At 39.9% G+C, this 16,944-nt stretch overlaps 1 protein-coding gene across 16 annotated transcripts in view; it reads left to right on the top strand.

The window, feature by feature from the left end:
• The window catches only part of adgrl3.1 (adhesion G protein-coupled receptor L3.1), a 113,068-nt gene that overhangs the window by 56,000 nt on the left and 40,124 nt on the right, over positions 1 to 16,944 (top strand). For all 16 annotated transcript variants that reach the window (XM_044189086.1, XM_044189080.1, XM_044189077.1 and 13 more), the window contains 2 exons: positions 1,899 to 1,913; positions 3,024 to 3,812. In XM_044189086.1, the coding sequence (XP_044045021.1) occupies positions 1,899 to 1,913; positions 3,024 to 3,812 (804 nt within the window). The remainder of the gene's footprint in view (positions 1 to 1,898; positions 1,914 to 3,023; positions 3,813 to 16,944) is intronic.

Raw genomic sequence — 16,944 nt, 5'->3', positions numbered from 1 at the left:
GTAGCACAAAAGACCTCTCATCTCTTGTATCACCTTGCACGTGTGAACTAACCTTGAGAAAACCAACAAATGTCTCACCAACGTATATCCAGCACTGAAAGATGAATGACTGTGATTCGTGAAAAATGTTTGTTTCTTACCTTTGTCACAGAGATTAAAAACAGAGATGCCTCGAAAAAAATCTTGCAATGAGGTCACCAACAGAGGTATCCGCTAATCTAGTGAAACAACAAGCAGCAATACAAATTGAATGACATTTGTTTGACATTTTGTGTGCCATTTGGTATACTTGTTGCCGCCACACTTTTTCATTTAAAATCTATTAGTTACTGGCAGCCTTGAACTCTGCGTGTCTTCCTTTGTGTCTGGGAGGTTGTACAAGAGACTCAGGTGATGCAAAGTCCTTGTTGTTCTGTGTCATTAATCCCCGTCTTCTCAACCACAATGTGTCTCATTGTATTGTTTAAATGTGTGTGTGCAAGTATGTGTGTGCATTTCTTACATCAATATCTGTCGTTCCATCGCACACAACGCCCTGCACAGACACACTATCTGCTTTCTTTCCCAGCTTTTTTCACAGGGGAACTGCTTCCTTGTGGTGAACCATTTCATATCTTCACTTGTAACAGCACACTGACACACACACATACGCATATACACACTTGTTTTAGGTTTAACACGATCTCCTTCCAGAGATTGCTTATTTATCGGGAGTTGTGCTAAGCCACACTAGTTACCATGCATTTTTCATGAGACTAGGATTTGATGGTTGCTTGTGTGTGTGTGTGTGTGTGTGTGTGTGCTTATATCTGTGTGTTTCTGTTTGTCTCACGTGTTTGTGTATGTCTTGTGGCTGGTGATGAGTTTTGGCTTTAATGTGTTAAAGAATTTATGCATGTACTGTGCAATATGTGGTGCACTTGTGCTATATATAAATATGCCATCCGGAACTCCTTCCAAATATTTTTCCTTTGAGGACTCTGCCTGTCTTTCTCCTCTCCTCTCCTCTCCTCTCCTCTCCTTGTTTCTTCTCTCAGGGGACCAGTTCCATTCAGCAGGTCTCTAACGGTCTTAAAAGACACAAGGGCACTGCCTGCAGGATTAGGTTTCTGCCATGTTCACATTCCACTCAGTCCCCCTGGGAGCAAGGTGGAATGGAATTCATATGTTTAAGAGGTTTCGAGCAAGTGTGCACATTTCATTGCGGGGCGACATGAACAACCCTCCGTTGAATCTCTAGTGCATTCAGTATGCTCCCACCTCCACACACAGATGATTGTGCACTCATACACAGAGTCACACAGAGTAGGTGACATACACAAAGCATTTGCTCACCCACTGAGCATCAGAAATTTTAATGTGACAGTTTTGGCTAGTCCACTGAAACACAATCCCTGTAATCAAATCAATTTTCTGGTTTTCATTGTTCTGTTGCTATTAGCATACATTAAAGAGCTCATTATCTCAGGTCATTTTGTATTGCTGTATTTTGTCCTGTACTAGGGATAGGACCACTGTTATGAATATGTGTGTGTTTTTGGTGTCATGCTCTTGTGGGTTTACTCTCAGTATCCCACTTCCTCTCTCTGTGTCTGCACATGTGTGTTTGTTCCCCCATATGTGTTTGTGTGTGTGTGTGACATATGTGTGATGCATTACTGTCAGATTGCTTTCCCATTGCAGTGCAGTCTCCTCAGACACTTATGTAATGTTATTACCAATCACACATGGAGAGCATACTGGCACTATCACAAGGTTAGAATGAAATATGAGAACGATTATGGAGATCTGAGATTGTATTATCGTGATTTCCTTATTATTGCATCATTAATCTATTTTTGTCTCTTTCTTTCCATCTTTTTTTTCCCCTTCAAATCTTTTGCCTATGGCTCATGCAGAAGTAGAACAGAAAGGTAAGTCTCACGCCCGCATTCACACATGCACACATGCTCAAAATATGGGGTTGGGGTTGGTGTCACTTTTTGATGCTAGCGCCTGAAGCGTTTTGTACCTTGTGGCAGACTGACATCTCTTTCAAAGTCACTGCTGCTATATTAAGACAGCTTGATCTCAGCATATAGAGGCAATTTCGAAACACTGGTTCTCATTAGATACACTCTAGGCCCATATTATTCCATGGTATCGTGTAGAATGTCAGTTAACAAACTCTCCACGGGTTGAGCACATTTTTATGATGAGCCAATGAACAGAGAATTACATTGACATTTAATATTTCAAATGCTTCCCCATGATATGAAAATTATGCCAGTGATTTGAATAGCCAATGAAAATTAAATCAATATTCTCAGCCCTTTGTGTGGGATCTGAAATTATATTATTGGGAAGAATGGGAAAACCACGATGCACATCTGGCCCGTTTCTGTATGTATCTGCTGTGTGTATGTGTGTGTGTGTATGTGACAACATTCCAGTTAAATTACAAAGGTCCCTATGATTCTGGCTTCCCAGAATTTACTACGTCTCCCACATCACTCATAAAACATGACCCCAGTATAAGATGGAAATACCAAGCACGGAGTGGGAAATGAATTATTGTAACAATTGCAGAAACAGCAGGCGATAAAAGACGTGTTCAGTTCTACAGTTGGTTGTTCCTGACAGCAATAGAAAGGAAGAGAAGGGAAGAAAGAGCTATGAGACTAATGAGGAGCCGGGGAGGGAGGCAGGAATGGGAATAGAGGGAAAGGGGGGAAGTAGAACAAAATGTGCCATTTTCTCTTTTTCTCTTAGCTGTGAGAGCAGGGTATTATCTGTTGAATAGGAGGCATGCTGTTGCTGTACTTAAGAATGACAGTGACTTTACAACATCGAAATCACAACACAGTAAGCCTATCATGTCATCCTCACTCACTGGTGGTTAAGGTTAAGTTAAAACACAATGTAACATTTATGAAAAGAGGCAAATATTTCACAGCCACTGTCAGAAATTCTAGAGAGAATAGTATTTACATTTTACAGCATGTGCATAAAACTGTATCTAATGTGAAAATTTTGTTCCTTAGTATTTCTCTGCCCTGGCATTCTGCGAGGAGTGTACCAAAGTGAACATCTCTTTGAGTCAGATCACCAGTCTGGCGCGTGGTGCAAAGACCCACTGCAGGCCTCAGACAAGATCTACTACATGCCCTGGACGCCATACCGCACAGATACACTGACAGAGTACTCATCAAAGGAGGACTTCATTGCAGGCCGTCCCACCACCACCTACAAACTCCCACATCGTGTGGATGGGACTGGTTTTGTCGTCTATGACGGGGCACTGTTCTTCAACAAGGAGCGCACCCGCAACATTGTAAAGTTTGACCTGCGCACTCGCATCAAGAGTGGAGAGGCCATTATTGCCAATGCCAACTACCACGACACCTCGCCATACCGCTGGGGGGGCAAGTCAGACATTGACCTAGCGGTGGATGAGAATGGACTGTGGGTGATCTATGCAACAGAACAGAACAACGGGCGCATTGTGGTGAGCCAGCTCAACCCCTATACCCTGCGCATTGAAGGCTCGTGGGACACCAGCTATGACAAACGCTCTGCCTCCAATGCTTTCATGATCTGCGGAGTCCTGTACGTGGTCAAAACAGTCTACGAAGATGACGACAATGAAGGGACGGGGAACAAAATTGACTACATGTACAACACTGATAAGAGCAAGGAGATGACGGTTAACATACCATTCCCGAATTCCTACCAGTACATTGCTGCAGTGGATTACAACCCAAGAGACAACCTGCTGTACGTGTGGAATAACTACCACGTGGTCAAGTACTCACTGGACTTTGGCAACAATGGTAGGTCCCACCTTCAACCCAATTCCTCTTTCTCTTCCTTTTGCCATTCTTAATGTCTCTTTTCTTTATTTTATTACACATGGGTAATAAGAAGAAAAAAGATGAGTTTGAGTACTTTTCCCCACTAAATTTATTGGACAAGCTGTGATGTGATTTTTTAAATCTTCACATGAAATACCTTGGCATATTTGTAATGCTTTTAATATTACTTAATTTTAATATTCATAATGATAAATGCTTTTTCTGTTGTAACATAAGGAATACTTACAGACACTAATCTTCCTCCAATAATTAATTCTGCAAAATGACTTTAAAAAGGAAGAAAAGCACCATCTGTGCTGTCTCAATTCTCAATTATGACTGGTTCCCCACCACCCCATGGTATCTGTATGTTTTTAGAGTAAAAACAAATAAAAAAAAGAGAATACATTTATAGGTGATCTGGATATACCAATTGTAGATGTCTGCAGACATCACAAAGACATCATAAAGACTACCTTAATCTCTACCTTTTAGAAGAATAGCTATCTATAATGATGTCATGCTGAGCCTTACATACTGTAAATGCCTCTTGCATTTTAGTGTACCACTTGTCAGCCCTCTCTTTAGTTTCCCCAGCTGCTTAACAAATCATAATGCATTCCTCAAGAATGGAGCCAAATGGGTCTGGAGGGAGGAGGAACTGATACTGCTTTCATACAGGACATCTTATGATGACAATCTGAAGACACTTCAACCTGTGTTTGATTCACTGGCGCCATCTGGGGTGGGGTGGGGGTGGGGGCTTGGCTTCTGAAAAACTCGACCAGACAGCTTTTTAAAGATGTTTTTCTTTTCTTTTCTTTTTTTTTGGCGTTTCTGCTTTATTTAACAGTGACAATAGAGAGAAACAGGAAAGGCAGGGGAGAGGGAGAGGATGACATGTAGTGATGGAAATTACGGCTCTTTGAATGGAAGTTACGTTCTTATTTGTTGCAAGAAATAAATATGAAACTTTCTTCAATTGTAATACATTAAAATGTTCTGTCATATTGATGTTTAAAAAGTGGGAAATGTCAAGAATAACTAAAGCTGTAACAAAAATAACACCCTTCTAATGAAATAGTATGGTTAATAAATAATTACACAACTGTACACAGACACATGTATTTCAATTAATTTGTATGATATAACATGCAACAAAAAATATCTGTCTGTATAACTGTTTCATTGGCTACATTAGTGGCAGAAGAAGAAGAAAAACACCATGCTTTCAACGAAAACAGTTGACAGCTAGGTTGTTGGATTAACCAGGGCTTTTTTTGTCTAGAAAGACATGTGGTTTAATTTTTTAAAGCTGCACTGATCAATATCTTTATATCAACAAAAGATCTAATGACTACATGTAATGTGAAAGGAGCCACTCACAATGACAAACCCACACATGATTATCACCCTACTCTGCAGTTCCCCTCAGCTCTATGAAGCGTTTTAGCATATTTCAGCTCATTATTTGGGTTTTATGGCCCACAACTATTTTGGTTCACTTACTGCTCTCACAAAACTTTTTCTAGCCTCAGCAGTCAGCTGTTTTTAGCAAAAAGGTTTGATAAACTGACTGTACGCTATCTGCACAACACCAAACAGCAGACAAGGTTAGTGACTAGCTGGTGAAAATAGTGGAGCATTTAGCTGCTAAAAGCCACATATTTCCCTAAGGAGTTGGTGGAGATGAAAAAAAGAGCTAAAAGAAGAGTGAATACATTTGTCTGCTGAATGTATAAATAGGCAGTTTTTTGCTAACACGTTTGCCACAGCAATTTTATAAGGTGATAACATGTCAATGTTGTGTTTACACCTTGTTCTGCTGCCAAGTGGCCAAAATCAATTATTGCTGCTTAAAGTGTAGCAGTGACGTGAACCAAAACTCTCTACATGGTAGATATTAAGTAAGAAAATATGAGTAATCCAGATGAACTGATCCTTTACACTGGGGTGGTCATATATTGATCAGGAAATCAGGAGAAAAGCAGGTTAAAGTTGAAAGTTGAATAAAATCATTTGCGGATCTTCTTTATGAAACTTAGAGATATGACTGTTAAGCTGTACAGTGTCTGACTCATTTTCAACCCAGGTCAGGAGGGTCATGAATCCAGTTTGCAGGTTGATTCATTTACTGTAGAGCAACCACCAATGCAGGTTTTAACTAGCATCGCTGTGTCCGTCTGAATAGGCAAGGAATACTGTCTAACCCACAGTGACTCTCTTTCAACTGGTGTGAGGTCAGAGTCCACCCTCCCCTCCTTCCTTCCTCTGGATGGAAAGGCCCCTGGTGCCTGAAGGGCTATTTGCCCAACGTAATTGCCTTTCAGCACCTTTCTATGGAGTGGTCAAGGCAGTCTGGCTGCGTGTCTTATTAAATGATGTCTGAATTAATGCATGCTCTTACACGAAGTTAGGAAGCGCAGTACAAGGAATTATAGAGAGAGGCAGTATTAAACTTGGTTTCTACCGATCAGTGTGTGTGTGTGGAAAGGGAGGCCATGCAGTAAATGTGTGCGTATGTGTGTGTTTACGCAGGCATAATGTTGTGCATGTCCTTGTGCTAATGTGCTAATGTACTTACAGTATGAGTTTGTGTTTCTCTATTCATGAGCGTGCATATGTGTTTATTGGTGTACACTTGAGAGTGTGATCACTCTCATAATGGAGCTCTGGGTGTCTCAGGAGGCTCTAAAGAGGAGATCAATGGGGATTCAATGTGGAGAATGACCTCCAGTGCACAGCAACAAGCCAGACTGCTGACCAGCGGGAGATAAATACATACAATCAATGCTACCCCACTCCTTTACTGTCCTTCTCGCTCCGCTCCCTCAGTCAATGAAGACAAGGAATAAATTAATTACCTTAACTGCATGATTTTCTCATTCTTCGGAAAATGAGGCGACAAGTCGATTCATTCAAGTTTTATTTTGTTGTTGTATCTGGACCCTATATTTTGCTCTTCATTCCTTCTTGACTTGTCTAAGAAAGGTGTTTTTCTATTTAGGATCACTATAAATATATTATATAGCATATACTTTAAGGTGACTCTGAGGGTTTCCACTCATTATTGATGTAGCGTAATGCTTGCCCTGCTTTTGTTTCGGGCTCATATGGACTTCTTAAAGATATAAAATGAGACAGGAAATGGGGGCTGAAGGCTGAGGTAGGCCACTGAGAACTGAGTGTAATTTGGGTACGACACAGAAAGCACCAATTACTGTGTTTGTCCGTCTACCTGTCTAACAATGGCAGCTCACTGGACCGTTTAGAAGAGGCCATTCTGAAGTATTGTGACTGTTTGGACTAGATAGTTTATTTTTTTATGACACAATCTAAAATTAAGTCAAAATAAGTCTTAATTTAAGTCATAACTTTGCCAGTTCTGTAGTGCTACATTTCAGCAAAGTTCTAGTATTGGTGTTTGTTATAAGACGGTGTAGTCCCTCATTCGTCCAGGAGTATTCCATCGTAGAAAAGGTTTCAGTCGTAGTCATCTGGACACTGTTTTCAGAATCAAGATGTTTCGGCTCCCATCTGGAAGTCATTCTCAATTGTGAAAATGGTCTGGGAACTCAGAAATTTAAGCTTTGTTATAAGACAACATTAAACACTGCTGTGTTTGAGAAGTTTGGCTTGTGTTTATTTAATAAACAAAAAAGGTTTTAGAAAAAAGTGCTAATATCCCTCAAAGTATAAGGTATTGAAAGAAGTATCGAATTGAGCCCACTATTGAAAAATTTAAACATTTAGCCTAGCATTGTATATCACATGAGGTTTGCTTAAGGGCTGCAACTAACGATTATTTTCATTATTGATTAATCTGTTGATTATTTTCTCGATTGATAGATTAATTGTTCGGTCTATAAAATGTCAGAAAGCCCAAGATAACATCCTCAAATGTCTTGTTTTGTCCACAACCCAAAGATATTCCTTTTACTGTCATAGAGGAGTATAGAAGCCATGAAATATTCACATTTAAGAAGCTGGAATCAGAGAATTGGCTTTTTTTTCTTAAAAAATTACTCAAACAGATTAATTGATTATTAAAATAGTTGCCAATTAATTTAATATTTGACAACAAAGCGATTAATCGTTGCAGCTCTAGTTTGCTTTAAACATAAGAATTTAAACATCACAGGGGAAGAAATGAAAATGGCAAGGTTTAGTTCACCTTAGGCCAACAAATAATATAAAGGTTTACTCCCATGTATTCCATCACACCACTGATGCAGCATGCAGCAGAAAATGATCTTTTTGAAATGCATATTCCTCCTCCCTTGGTGCTTAAGAAGAAAGTGAACTGCCTCCCTACATTTATTGTTTCCCATGTCTGTTTGTTTCTTCTTTGTCTGTTAAAAACCCATTCTTTCTCTCCCAGTCTCTCACCTGAACACATACACTCACAATACAATAGCAGGAATCTCAATATTTCCCCTTCCCCTTCACATATAACTGTCTCTTTCTATCTGTCGTCCTTTATCTCTCACTTAATCTGCCCTCCTTTTCTGCGCTCAACTCTTTCCCTCATCACACAAGGCTATTTCATCGAGTGTCCTTAGATGTATATATCATAGAGGCCTAGTGTGTCAATGCCTACATAGAATCAGAGTCAAAGTCACTTTTCTCTGCATGACCCCTTCCTCCCACCCCACAATCCCTAAACACTCTCTCACTCTCTACTGTTTATGGAGTTGTTTCATCATGTCTTCTTACATGCATATTATAGAGGCCTGCCCTACGCAAGCGGCATGGCTCCGATGAAACATTTGAATAATTTATCACCTCCAGTCTGCCTTGCCACACTTTAGAAAGTTTTCCCAACAAAGTTGCAAAATTATTCATGTTATCTGCATCTTCAGAATGGGAGGGGCAAACAGGGTACACTTTTACACGCTCCCTTTCCCATCTTTGTTGCACCCTTATTTTCTGTTCATTTCTGTCTCAGTTTCTCCTGCTACTCCACTTCTCTGTGTTTTTGTTCTTTCTTCTTTGGTGCAATTTTTTTACATCTTGCAAGTACCATATGTTTTCTTAGTGCTGTCTCAATTTTTGACCTTTAAGGTGATGATCTACTTAAGTTCTTAAATTCAGGTGAGACAATCTGATTGCATTTTCTACAGGATAAAACTAGTACACTGAAACTGGTATAACAGGAACAGTATGTAATTATGAAAGTTTCCCTGTGCAACCCTGGAGGTATTTTTGTTCTGTCATATAGAGACATTGTTAAAGAAGTTAATCTGAAGGAGACAAAAATATATTGTATTACAACTGGTTACAAGCATTTTGTAATAATGACTTCAACTATCAAAGCAACTTATGTAAGAGCATTCACTCACTTTAAGATTATTTCAATGCTTTTACATACATGTGCAATATTCAATTTGTTACTACAGTTCTATTGCTCAAAATCAACCACCAAATGTTTGCGCACCTACTATACAGCTAATTTTTTTCCAACCTCTTAATTATGCTGTACAAAAAATTATTCATAGTGAAAAATAACTCAAACTTGACAATTTGTTTTTTAACAATACCTAAATGCAGGAAAAATTAATGATTATTATTTGCACTGTCTCCAGTGCAAATAATAATGCATTTGAATGCATTTTGCTCAAGCATCATTTTATTATTGAGAGTTACACAAAGTAAAAAAAACTGTGTAACTCCACTGAAATCCATGTAACCACAAATAAAACTGCATTATACTAACCCATTGCTTCAGCCAAATATTCAAAGTGTAAAAAGTGATACCCTCACTCTTAATTAGAGAGTAATCAATCACTGGCATTCTATTCGAATCTAATAAATACACAGTTAATAAATAATAAATACACTCTAATTGCCCCTCTGTCAGTTTATGGAAATGTAAAGGTTCACCTTTGAACTTTTAATGTCTGGAATCACAGTGTTCCATTTCCTAAGGAAGTCAAGCATGGAGTATGTATTGTCTTTACCCCCTCCACATATTTACACCATCCTCCCCCACCTCTCCTCTCCTTTCCTCTCCCTTTTTTCCTTCCTTGGCACCAGATTGCAATCAAGCAACAGGGCTAAGCAGTGCAGGAAATGCTGGAAACAAGTTAAAGTTGGGAGAATAACAAGAGTTAATGGTTGAAGTGGAGCCCCTCTTTCTCCAAATCACTGATTAGACTAAACCTCAGCACATTTCTGTTCTGGCTTGTCACACCAAGTTGTTTGTGTGTGTGTGTGTGTGTGTGCGAGTGTGCATACTGTCTGTGTATAGTACTTGACAGACCTGACTGTTCACACCACTTGAGATGATTGAGCTCTGTCTAAATGAAAGCCAGCTTACTTAGTATGTTTAATGATTGTTTGCAAAACATAAACCTTTGAATTTAAATGTTTTTGATGCTATGATCAGAACATTTCATGTGTGTCTTGTTGGATATTATTTACAATTGTTCAAGTCATACAAAAAAAGGAGTCAACAATCCACAATCATGTACAACAGTGAACAGTATTATACAAGGCAACCTTAATATACACTAATCTACACTCCCGCTCTCACTTCTGCCCTCTCTTCTTTGTTTTTTACCTTTTGCCTTCCCCCTCCCTGCCTATCTCCTTCTTTCCCAAAAAGATTACGACACAGCCGTCTCAGCAGAGACTGAACTCTGCTTGAGAGAGTCTGATGCACCTGTTCCTTGCCTGCAGTGTGTCCTTATCGATTGGATTGCCCCAGCCAGGCCCACTGTGTGCATTTGGCCTCCGCACCGCTTCTCTTCTGCCAAAAAGCAGATGCCAAATTAAGCAGGCCTAGCCAGGACAACAGGGTGGAGGGGAAACCCACAGCCTCGCAGGAAGTAAATACAGAAGAGAGCAGCAAGCAGAGCGTGTCACCATAGCTGTGCTCTATTCAGATTTCATTTTTGAAATGTATAAAAATGTGTAGGAGGGCAACAAAGTGGATACAATCTTAATCTCAAAATGATGGGCCGTGGTGGTAAATTATGGGGAGCAAAATATTGAATAGCCACAGGGTCACTTGCTAGAGACTGCAGCACTCATTCTAACACAGTAATAGGATTTTGCTGGATGCCTACTATATATTCATGTGTACCTCACAGAATTAAAAGGAATTCAATGCATGTTTGGAATAGGAGAGGCCACAATCTGGACTTTAAAGAAATATGCTGATGATTCTCTCCATTATTAAACAGGAAAACAAAAAATTTAAAAAATGGTCTGTTCCATTAGCGTTTTGCTTTGAACAAGGGAACTTCCCCTGATTAAGAAAGAAGCATGTAATTGGCAAACTTGCTGCAGGTGTCTCCATCCTCAGCAGAGGGATGACATGATTATGCAACTGGTAAGCCAATAGGGCTGAGCAGTGATGTGTCTATATGTGACACGTTAGCTGTGGAACGTGGTGGTGCCTGGCAGCCATTTTGAGGGAGGCTCTATTAGCTGAGGTTGTTTTCTATCTCCAAGTATCACTGCTTTGAAGTGCTCCATTCTGTCTTATCAGCAGGCTAGAGCCACTCGCCACAAGCTCTGTGTGCGTATGCGTGTGTGTATTGCATTGCATTGCACTTAAGTGAGTGAAAAGTAAATTTCTGCTCAAGTGTGTGTATCTGCATGCACGTGTGTGTGTGTGTGTGTTGCTTAGAGCACAACTGAGCGAAAAGTGTATGTACAAGTGAGTGTGTGTACGTTTGTGTGTGTGCACTCCAGCCATAGGGGCAGTGCGTTATCGCAGTATGCAGCCCTATTCAATGTCTGTGCTACTATCCAGCCTAGAAAGCTTTGTGCCTTCCAGATTATCATTTTGCTGTTAGCCCTCTGGATCCATCCCTCCCAACTGTTCAAGATGGTGTGTGTGTGTGTGTGTGTGTGTGTGTGTGTGTGTGTGTGTGTGTGTGAAGGCAAGGAGGCAGTAACTTTTAAGGAAATTGCTGAAAGTAATCATCTTGCATATTAAGACCATACGAGTATAATAGACACTTCGTCTCAGTTCTGTGAAACTTGAGCCTTAATTCAAATCCCTCTTCTCTTTGCTTCTGTTTCACTCAGCCTCTCTGTCACTCGCTGTGTACCACTTTTCTGACGATGTGGGAAACTTGCCAGGGGAAGTTCATTTTCCCTATCCTCTCTGCCTTCTACCTTTTGTGTTGTGGATTTACGATCCCTCTGTTTACCGAGTGAGAAGTCAACAAGAGCATTCTCGGCAACAGAGTAGAGGCAGAGACAGGCAGTCTTACCCACACAAAAAAACATCGCCACACACAGTCATACACACACACACACACACACACGTCTGTCTGCATGTCAGACGATCATGTGCTAGCATCCCAGGCTGACAGCATCTCTATGGCCCCTCCAGTGTGGTGACAGATAGACAACTCCCGGAACAAGTTTACTGCCAGCCTGCCATTGTTTCACCTTCCCCTGGGCTTGCTACAGGTCAGGAAAACAAACAGAATAGAAAAGAATAGAGCAGAATAGTCAACAAAACAGTCTCACCATTCCAGCTGTTCCAGAGTTTTCGATCATACCAAACAATCTTCCTCAGCAGATTTGTGAGTTTGTCAGTTGTCATGGAATGTTCAAATTTCCATTTTTCTGAGCACTTTAAGGACTTCCCATCCATGATAGCTAGAAAGCAGAAATTGAAAATCTATTATTGACCATGTAAACAGCAGAGGAGAAATATGTATCACACATTCTTTTGTGGCAGATGAAATTTGACCAGTAGAACAGAATAGAATTAGGGCTTATCAGCTATTAGTGGTATCGTATCATTATGCTATGCTCATAATGTGTTATTGTTTTACAAAAATATGGAAAGAGAAAAGAAAAGATGAAACAATTATTGAGGGTTCTGTTTTATATGTTTGCAGAGTATTACTGATTGCAACTGTGGAACACGGTTCATTAAATTCACATTTTTTTTATTAATTATTTAATTATTTATTTTTTTACATGTGATCTTGTATGCATATACAGTACAACCTCCAAACCACAAATTTACTTAGACAATGTCTCAGTCCCAGTCAGATCTTAGTCTTAAAATATGGTTACCACACCCACAGCTCTCTTATTATTTATTCTATTTTCAAATAGCCCTGTGCCTACAAGTGATATGCGTGTAATTATGCTCCTTCTATTTTGCATAGACTATATTGTGATATCTTGACATTCTTATTAATATCATGTGATTGATTTCAAGCATATTGCCCCGTGCTGAATAGAATAGTTTATGCTGCAATAGGACTGAGGGCGGAGAGCCAGTGCAGCAACAGCGCAGGAAGAACATAAAAAATCAGATTTCTTACATTTCTGCAGTAGAATGTGGCTGTTGAAGAGCCACATTTATCATACAACTTTGATACACAAATGCATGGAACATATCTGTCAAAATATGTCACCTACATGCATGTGCAGGGTATATATAAAGTGCAAAAATCTTAACTGATTTTGTGACTGTATTTTTGCTTTGTGTCACATGCTTGTTCTTGTGGCATCAATCTTGGTGAAGAGAACATTTAGGTTAGCTGACATCATGAAGTTGTCATAGCGCATTTACTCAAGACTTCCTAAGCTTAAACGCAGGGCAATATGTCAGTCCCCATGAGTACAGCCTCTAGCCTTTTTCTCTATAAATGTTTCATGAAGCTATTATGTCAAGTTGCTGTAGTTCCCCACAGCATCTTTCACAGCATCCTGAGTGATGCCAGTGATGAATTCACCACATTACAAGATCTTTTTTGCAGCAAAAGACAAAGCAAAGGAAGACAAAATGAAGACACAGGCGAGCACACTTGAAAGAGAGTGATGGGAAATATAGAAATCGAAGTAGGAAGAATAAAAAGTGTGGCAGAAAGTGAAAGAACATTGTGAGTGAGCGATCAAATCAGGTGGAAAATGTCAAGAGAACAGCAGAGGACGGAGGAGGAGAGAAGGAAGAGATAGAGATGCATGGGTAGTGAAGTGCTGTGGCCTCTTGCCTGTGATGCTTGCAGGCTTTTGTGTTACCTTACCTCAAGCTGCCAGCCCCTGTGTTTTCTCCCCCTGTACTCAAATGACAGCAGACATCAACCTCAGACACACAGACACACACACACAGACACACACACACAGACACACACACACACACACACACACACACACACACACACATTACTCTTCTATTGTTGTGGCAGAGCCCCTAATGGAGCTTCCCATTTGAGTGCAGATAGACACACACACACACACACACACACACTCACTCTCTGTTTCATAAGTACACACACACACACACACACACACACACACACACACATATACACACAGAGAGATTGACAGCTAGTCCCTAGGCCACTGCTGCTACGCATGATTGATGGCAATGTTCCGTGGAGAATGCATGAGGCAGGGTGGCAGTGATTCAGGAATGGGGAGCAGCACAGTTTAGGTACGGAAACACTTCATTTAGTTGAGGAGGAAGAGAACAGAACGTACAGGAGGAGGGGGATGTTACATGGCTGTCAGTCAACCAGATGGACAGACAGAGGGAGAGAGAGAAAGAGAGAAGTACTGTGTATTTAATTAAATTCAAAATCCACAGGAAGGGACAACTTCAGTTCACAGTAAATAATATAAACACCCACTCTTTCCTACCACCCACATGTCCACACACTCATTCCACATCATTCTCCACACTTACACCTTCCCTTCACCCCCAAAGGAACAAAAAAAACATCAAAAAAATGACAAAATGTACCAAAACACTGCAGTAAACTAATTTTGTGCACATCACATCCCAATTCAGACCTCATGGAAATCTGGTCCCCTCAAATCAAGCACATGTTAATGACTTTCATTACACCCTAACAGCATACAGCCTATATACAGTACACCGAAAACCCATTGCAGTGTCCAATTATACCAGCCTGTACTGGTTAAATTCATATAATCACAGCCCTTTCCTGAGCAAAACATACAGCCCTATTGAGAGATGAGAAACTCTATAACCCTTCAATGTCAGTGACCAGCATGTAGTACATATTATGGCCTTAGGCACACCAACCCCTTAGACAGAGAAACACAAGTGCTTGTGCTTTCCATTTTTGCTGATAATCATGGAATCGAGAAAATCAGGACAAACTTAAAGCTGCACAATTCAACTTCACACTTTCGCTACCCCAACTGTCAGCAAGTGATACCTGCATTTTTGAGAGCTTGAAGGATTCCATTACCCAGAAATCATGTAATATGATGTCATTATATTTCACACTCTTCAGAAAAAGATAAATCTTATTCATTGTTGCTGGTCGATGTGGAGATGGTGAGGAAAATCTTTTTAGGCAAGTTCAGCCAGGTTCAGCTTTCTCTGGACTCTGCAGTATTTCATTGTTAGGTTTAGCTTTTCGTACTGTGTGTAGAAAATAGTTTCAGCCAATGACTAAGCACAGAACCTGAGAATATGAAATATATATTTCTATTGTGAAAGTGGCATAACATGATATTGCTAAATTTATATTTATATTTGAGTAGTTTTGTGAGGGGAGTTGCCGCTGTGTTTATGTCTGTTTGCCTATGTGTTTGTTTGTGGGCTTGCCTTTATGTGTACTTTAGGAAATCTATCCGTATAGGCCTGCAAGCAAAGTATGGTGGTCTGTGATGATTTGGCATAAGCACTCATTGGCATACAGTAAGTTGTAGTTGCATCTAGAAGAACCAGGTGCAAAAGTATATAGTTTAGAAAATATTTTAAAAAGTCTGGCGCTATCCAAACTAATTTGCATAATATGGAACTTCTGCAGGTTCAAACTTAATACACAGTTGTGGGTGTGTTTTCTGTAATTACACATTTCTAAAGATATTCTTGAGTTTACTACTTTAATACTTTTTGCAATCTCAGCTGTATGATAAAAGTGTTCACAGTGACAGACAAAGCTATTCTCTGCTTTGTTTAAGAATGTGTGAAGATGTGGCTTTAGAAAAAAATAATTCTAGGTGGTATTTGCATTGTGCCTCCCTCTCCCCACCTCCCACCCCCAAAACCTCTCTCTCTCTCTCTCTCTCTCTCTCAAAACCTAACACGGCCCACCATTGAGTCTAGTTCTGTCCAAGGTTTCTGCCTCTTAAAGGAAGTGTTTCCTTGCCATTGTCGCCAAATGCTTGATCATGGTGAGATTTGTTGGGTCTCTGTAAATAATATTATAAAGAGTACGGTCTAGGCCTGCTCTATAGGAAAAGTGCAATGAGATAACTTCTGTTATGATTTGGGGCTATATAAATAAAATTGAATTGAATAGAAAATTGGCTCCACCTGAATGCAGTATTACACATAAGGACTTCCAAATTATTTGAGGCCATTAAAAGAATTCAAAGGGAAAGTGATGGAAAATTGTAAATAATTATTTCCCTCTACCCAACTTTTGATCGTGCAATATTGATTTGTACCACGTGCAGTTGAAAGCAACCGGAGGTTAGCGGGTAGAGTGCAACACACTGATACAGTATGTTCACAAGAGGACACTGTAACACTTCACAAATACATGCTCTATTCCTTTCTCTTCCCATCATCTCATCCATTCATTTTTTATTTCTGTCCCTTGAACAGGGTCAATGTGAATAATTGAGCCTTTTTACAATGGAATGTTGACAGTAAAAGAGTGTGTCATGCATATAAGTGGCCCTCACGCCTTTTGTGATTTCATGGTGTTATGAATCATGCATGACACTGAAATAATGTTTTTTTCTGCCAGGTTAGGCAGCAAAAACCACCACTGTGTGTACCGGCCCCATAGGAAAGACTGGTAACCTTGTGCATGTTTTGCAGGACAAACCAATATTTGGTCTTTCTTGGACATTATTGCAATTATTGTACCACTTTAGCACATACATTCATGCTGTTCTGTAATAACTGTTGTTGACTGAATCATTTGGAAACATGTCCTGAACTTGGGAGTAAATAAAGAAATAAAATAACACCCACAGAGATCTGGCATATGGCTACACTGACGAAGGATGAAACACTAACATTGGGAAGTCATCAGAAACATGAGCTACTCCCTGTCAAAGCTATTTAGAGCTGTTTAAATGAATGCCTGCAAATGTGTTAGTGTCTGTCACTATAATATAATATTTACGTTTATAAGCC

This window comes from Siniperca chuatsi, linkage group LG3 (assembly GCF_020085105.1).
Source record: "Siniperca chuatsi isolate FFG_IHB_CAS linkage group LG3, ASM2008510v1, whole genome shotgun sequence".
Classification (NCBI taxonomy): domain Eukaryota; kingdom Metazoa; phylum Chordata; class Actinopteri; order Centrarchiformes; family Sinipercidae; genus Siniperca; species Siniperca chuatsi.
Note: the sequence above shows the minus strand (reverse complement) of the source record. Positions and strands in the feature narration are given on the sequence as shown.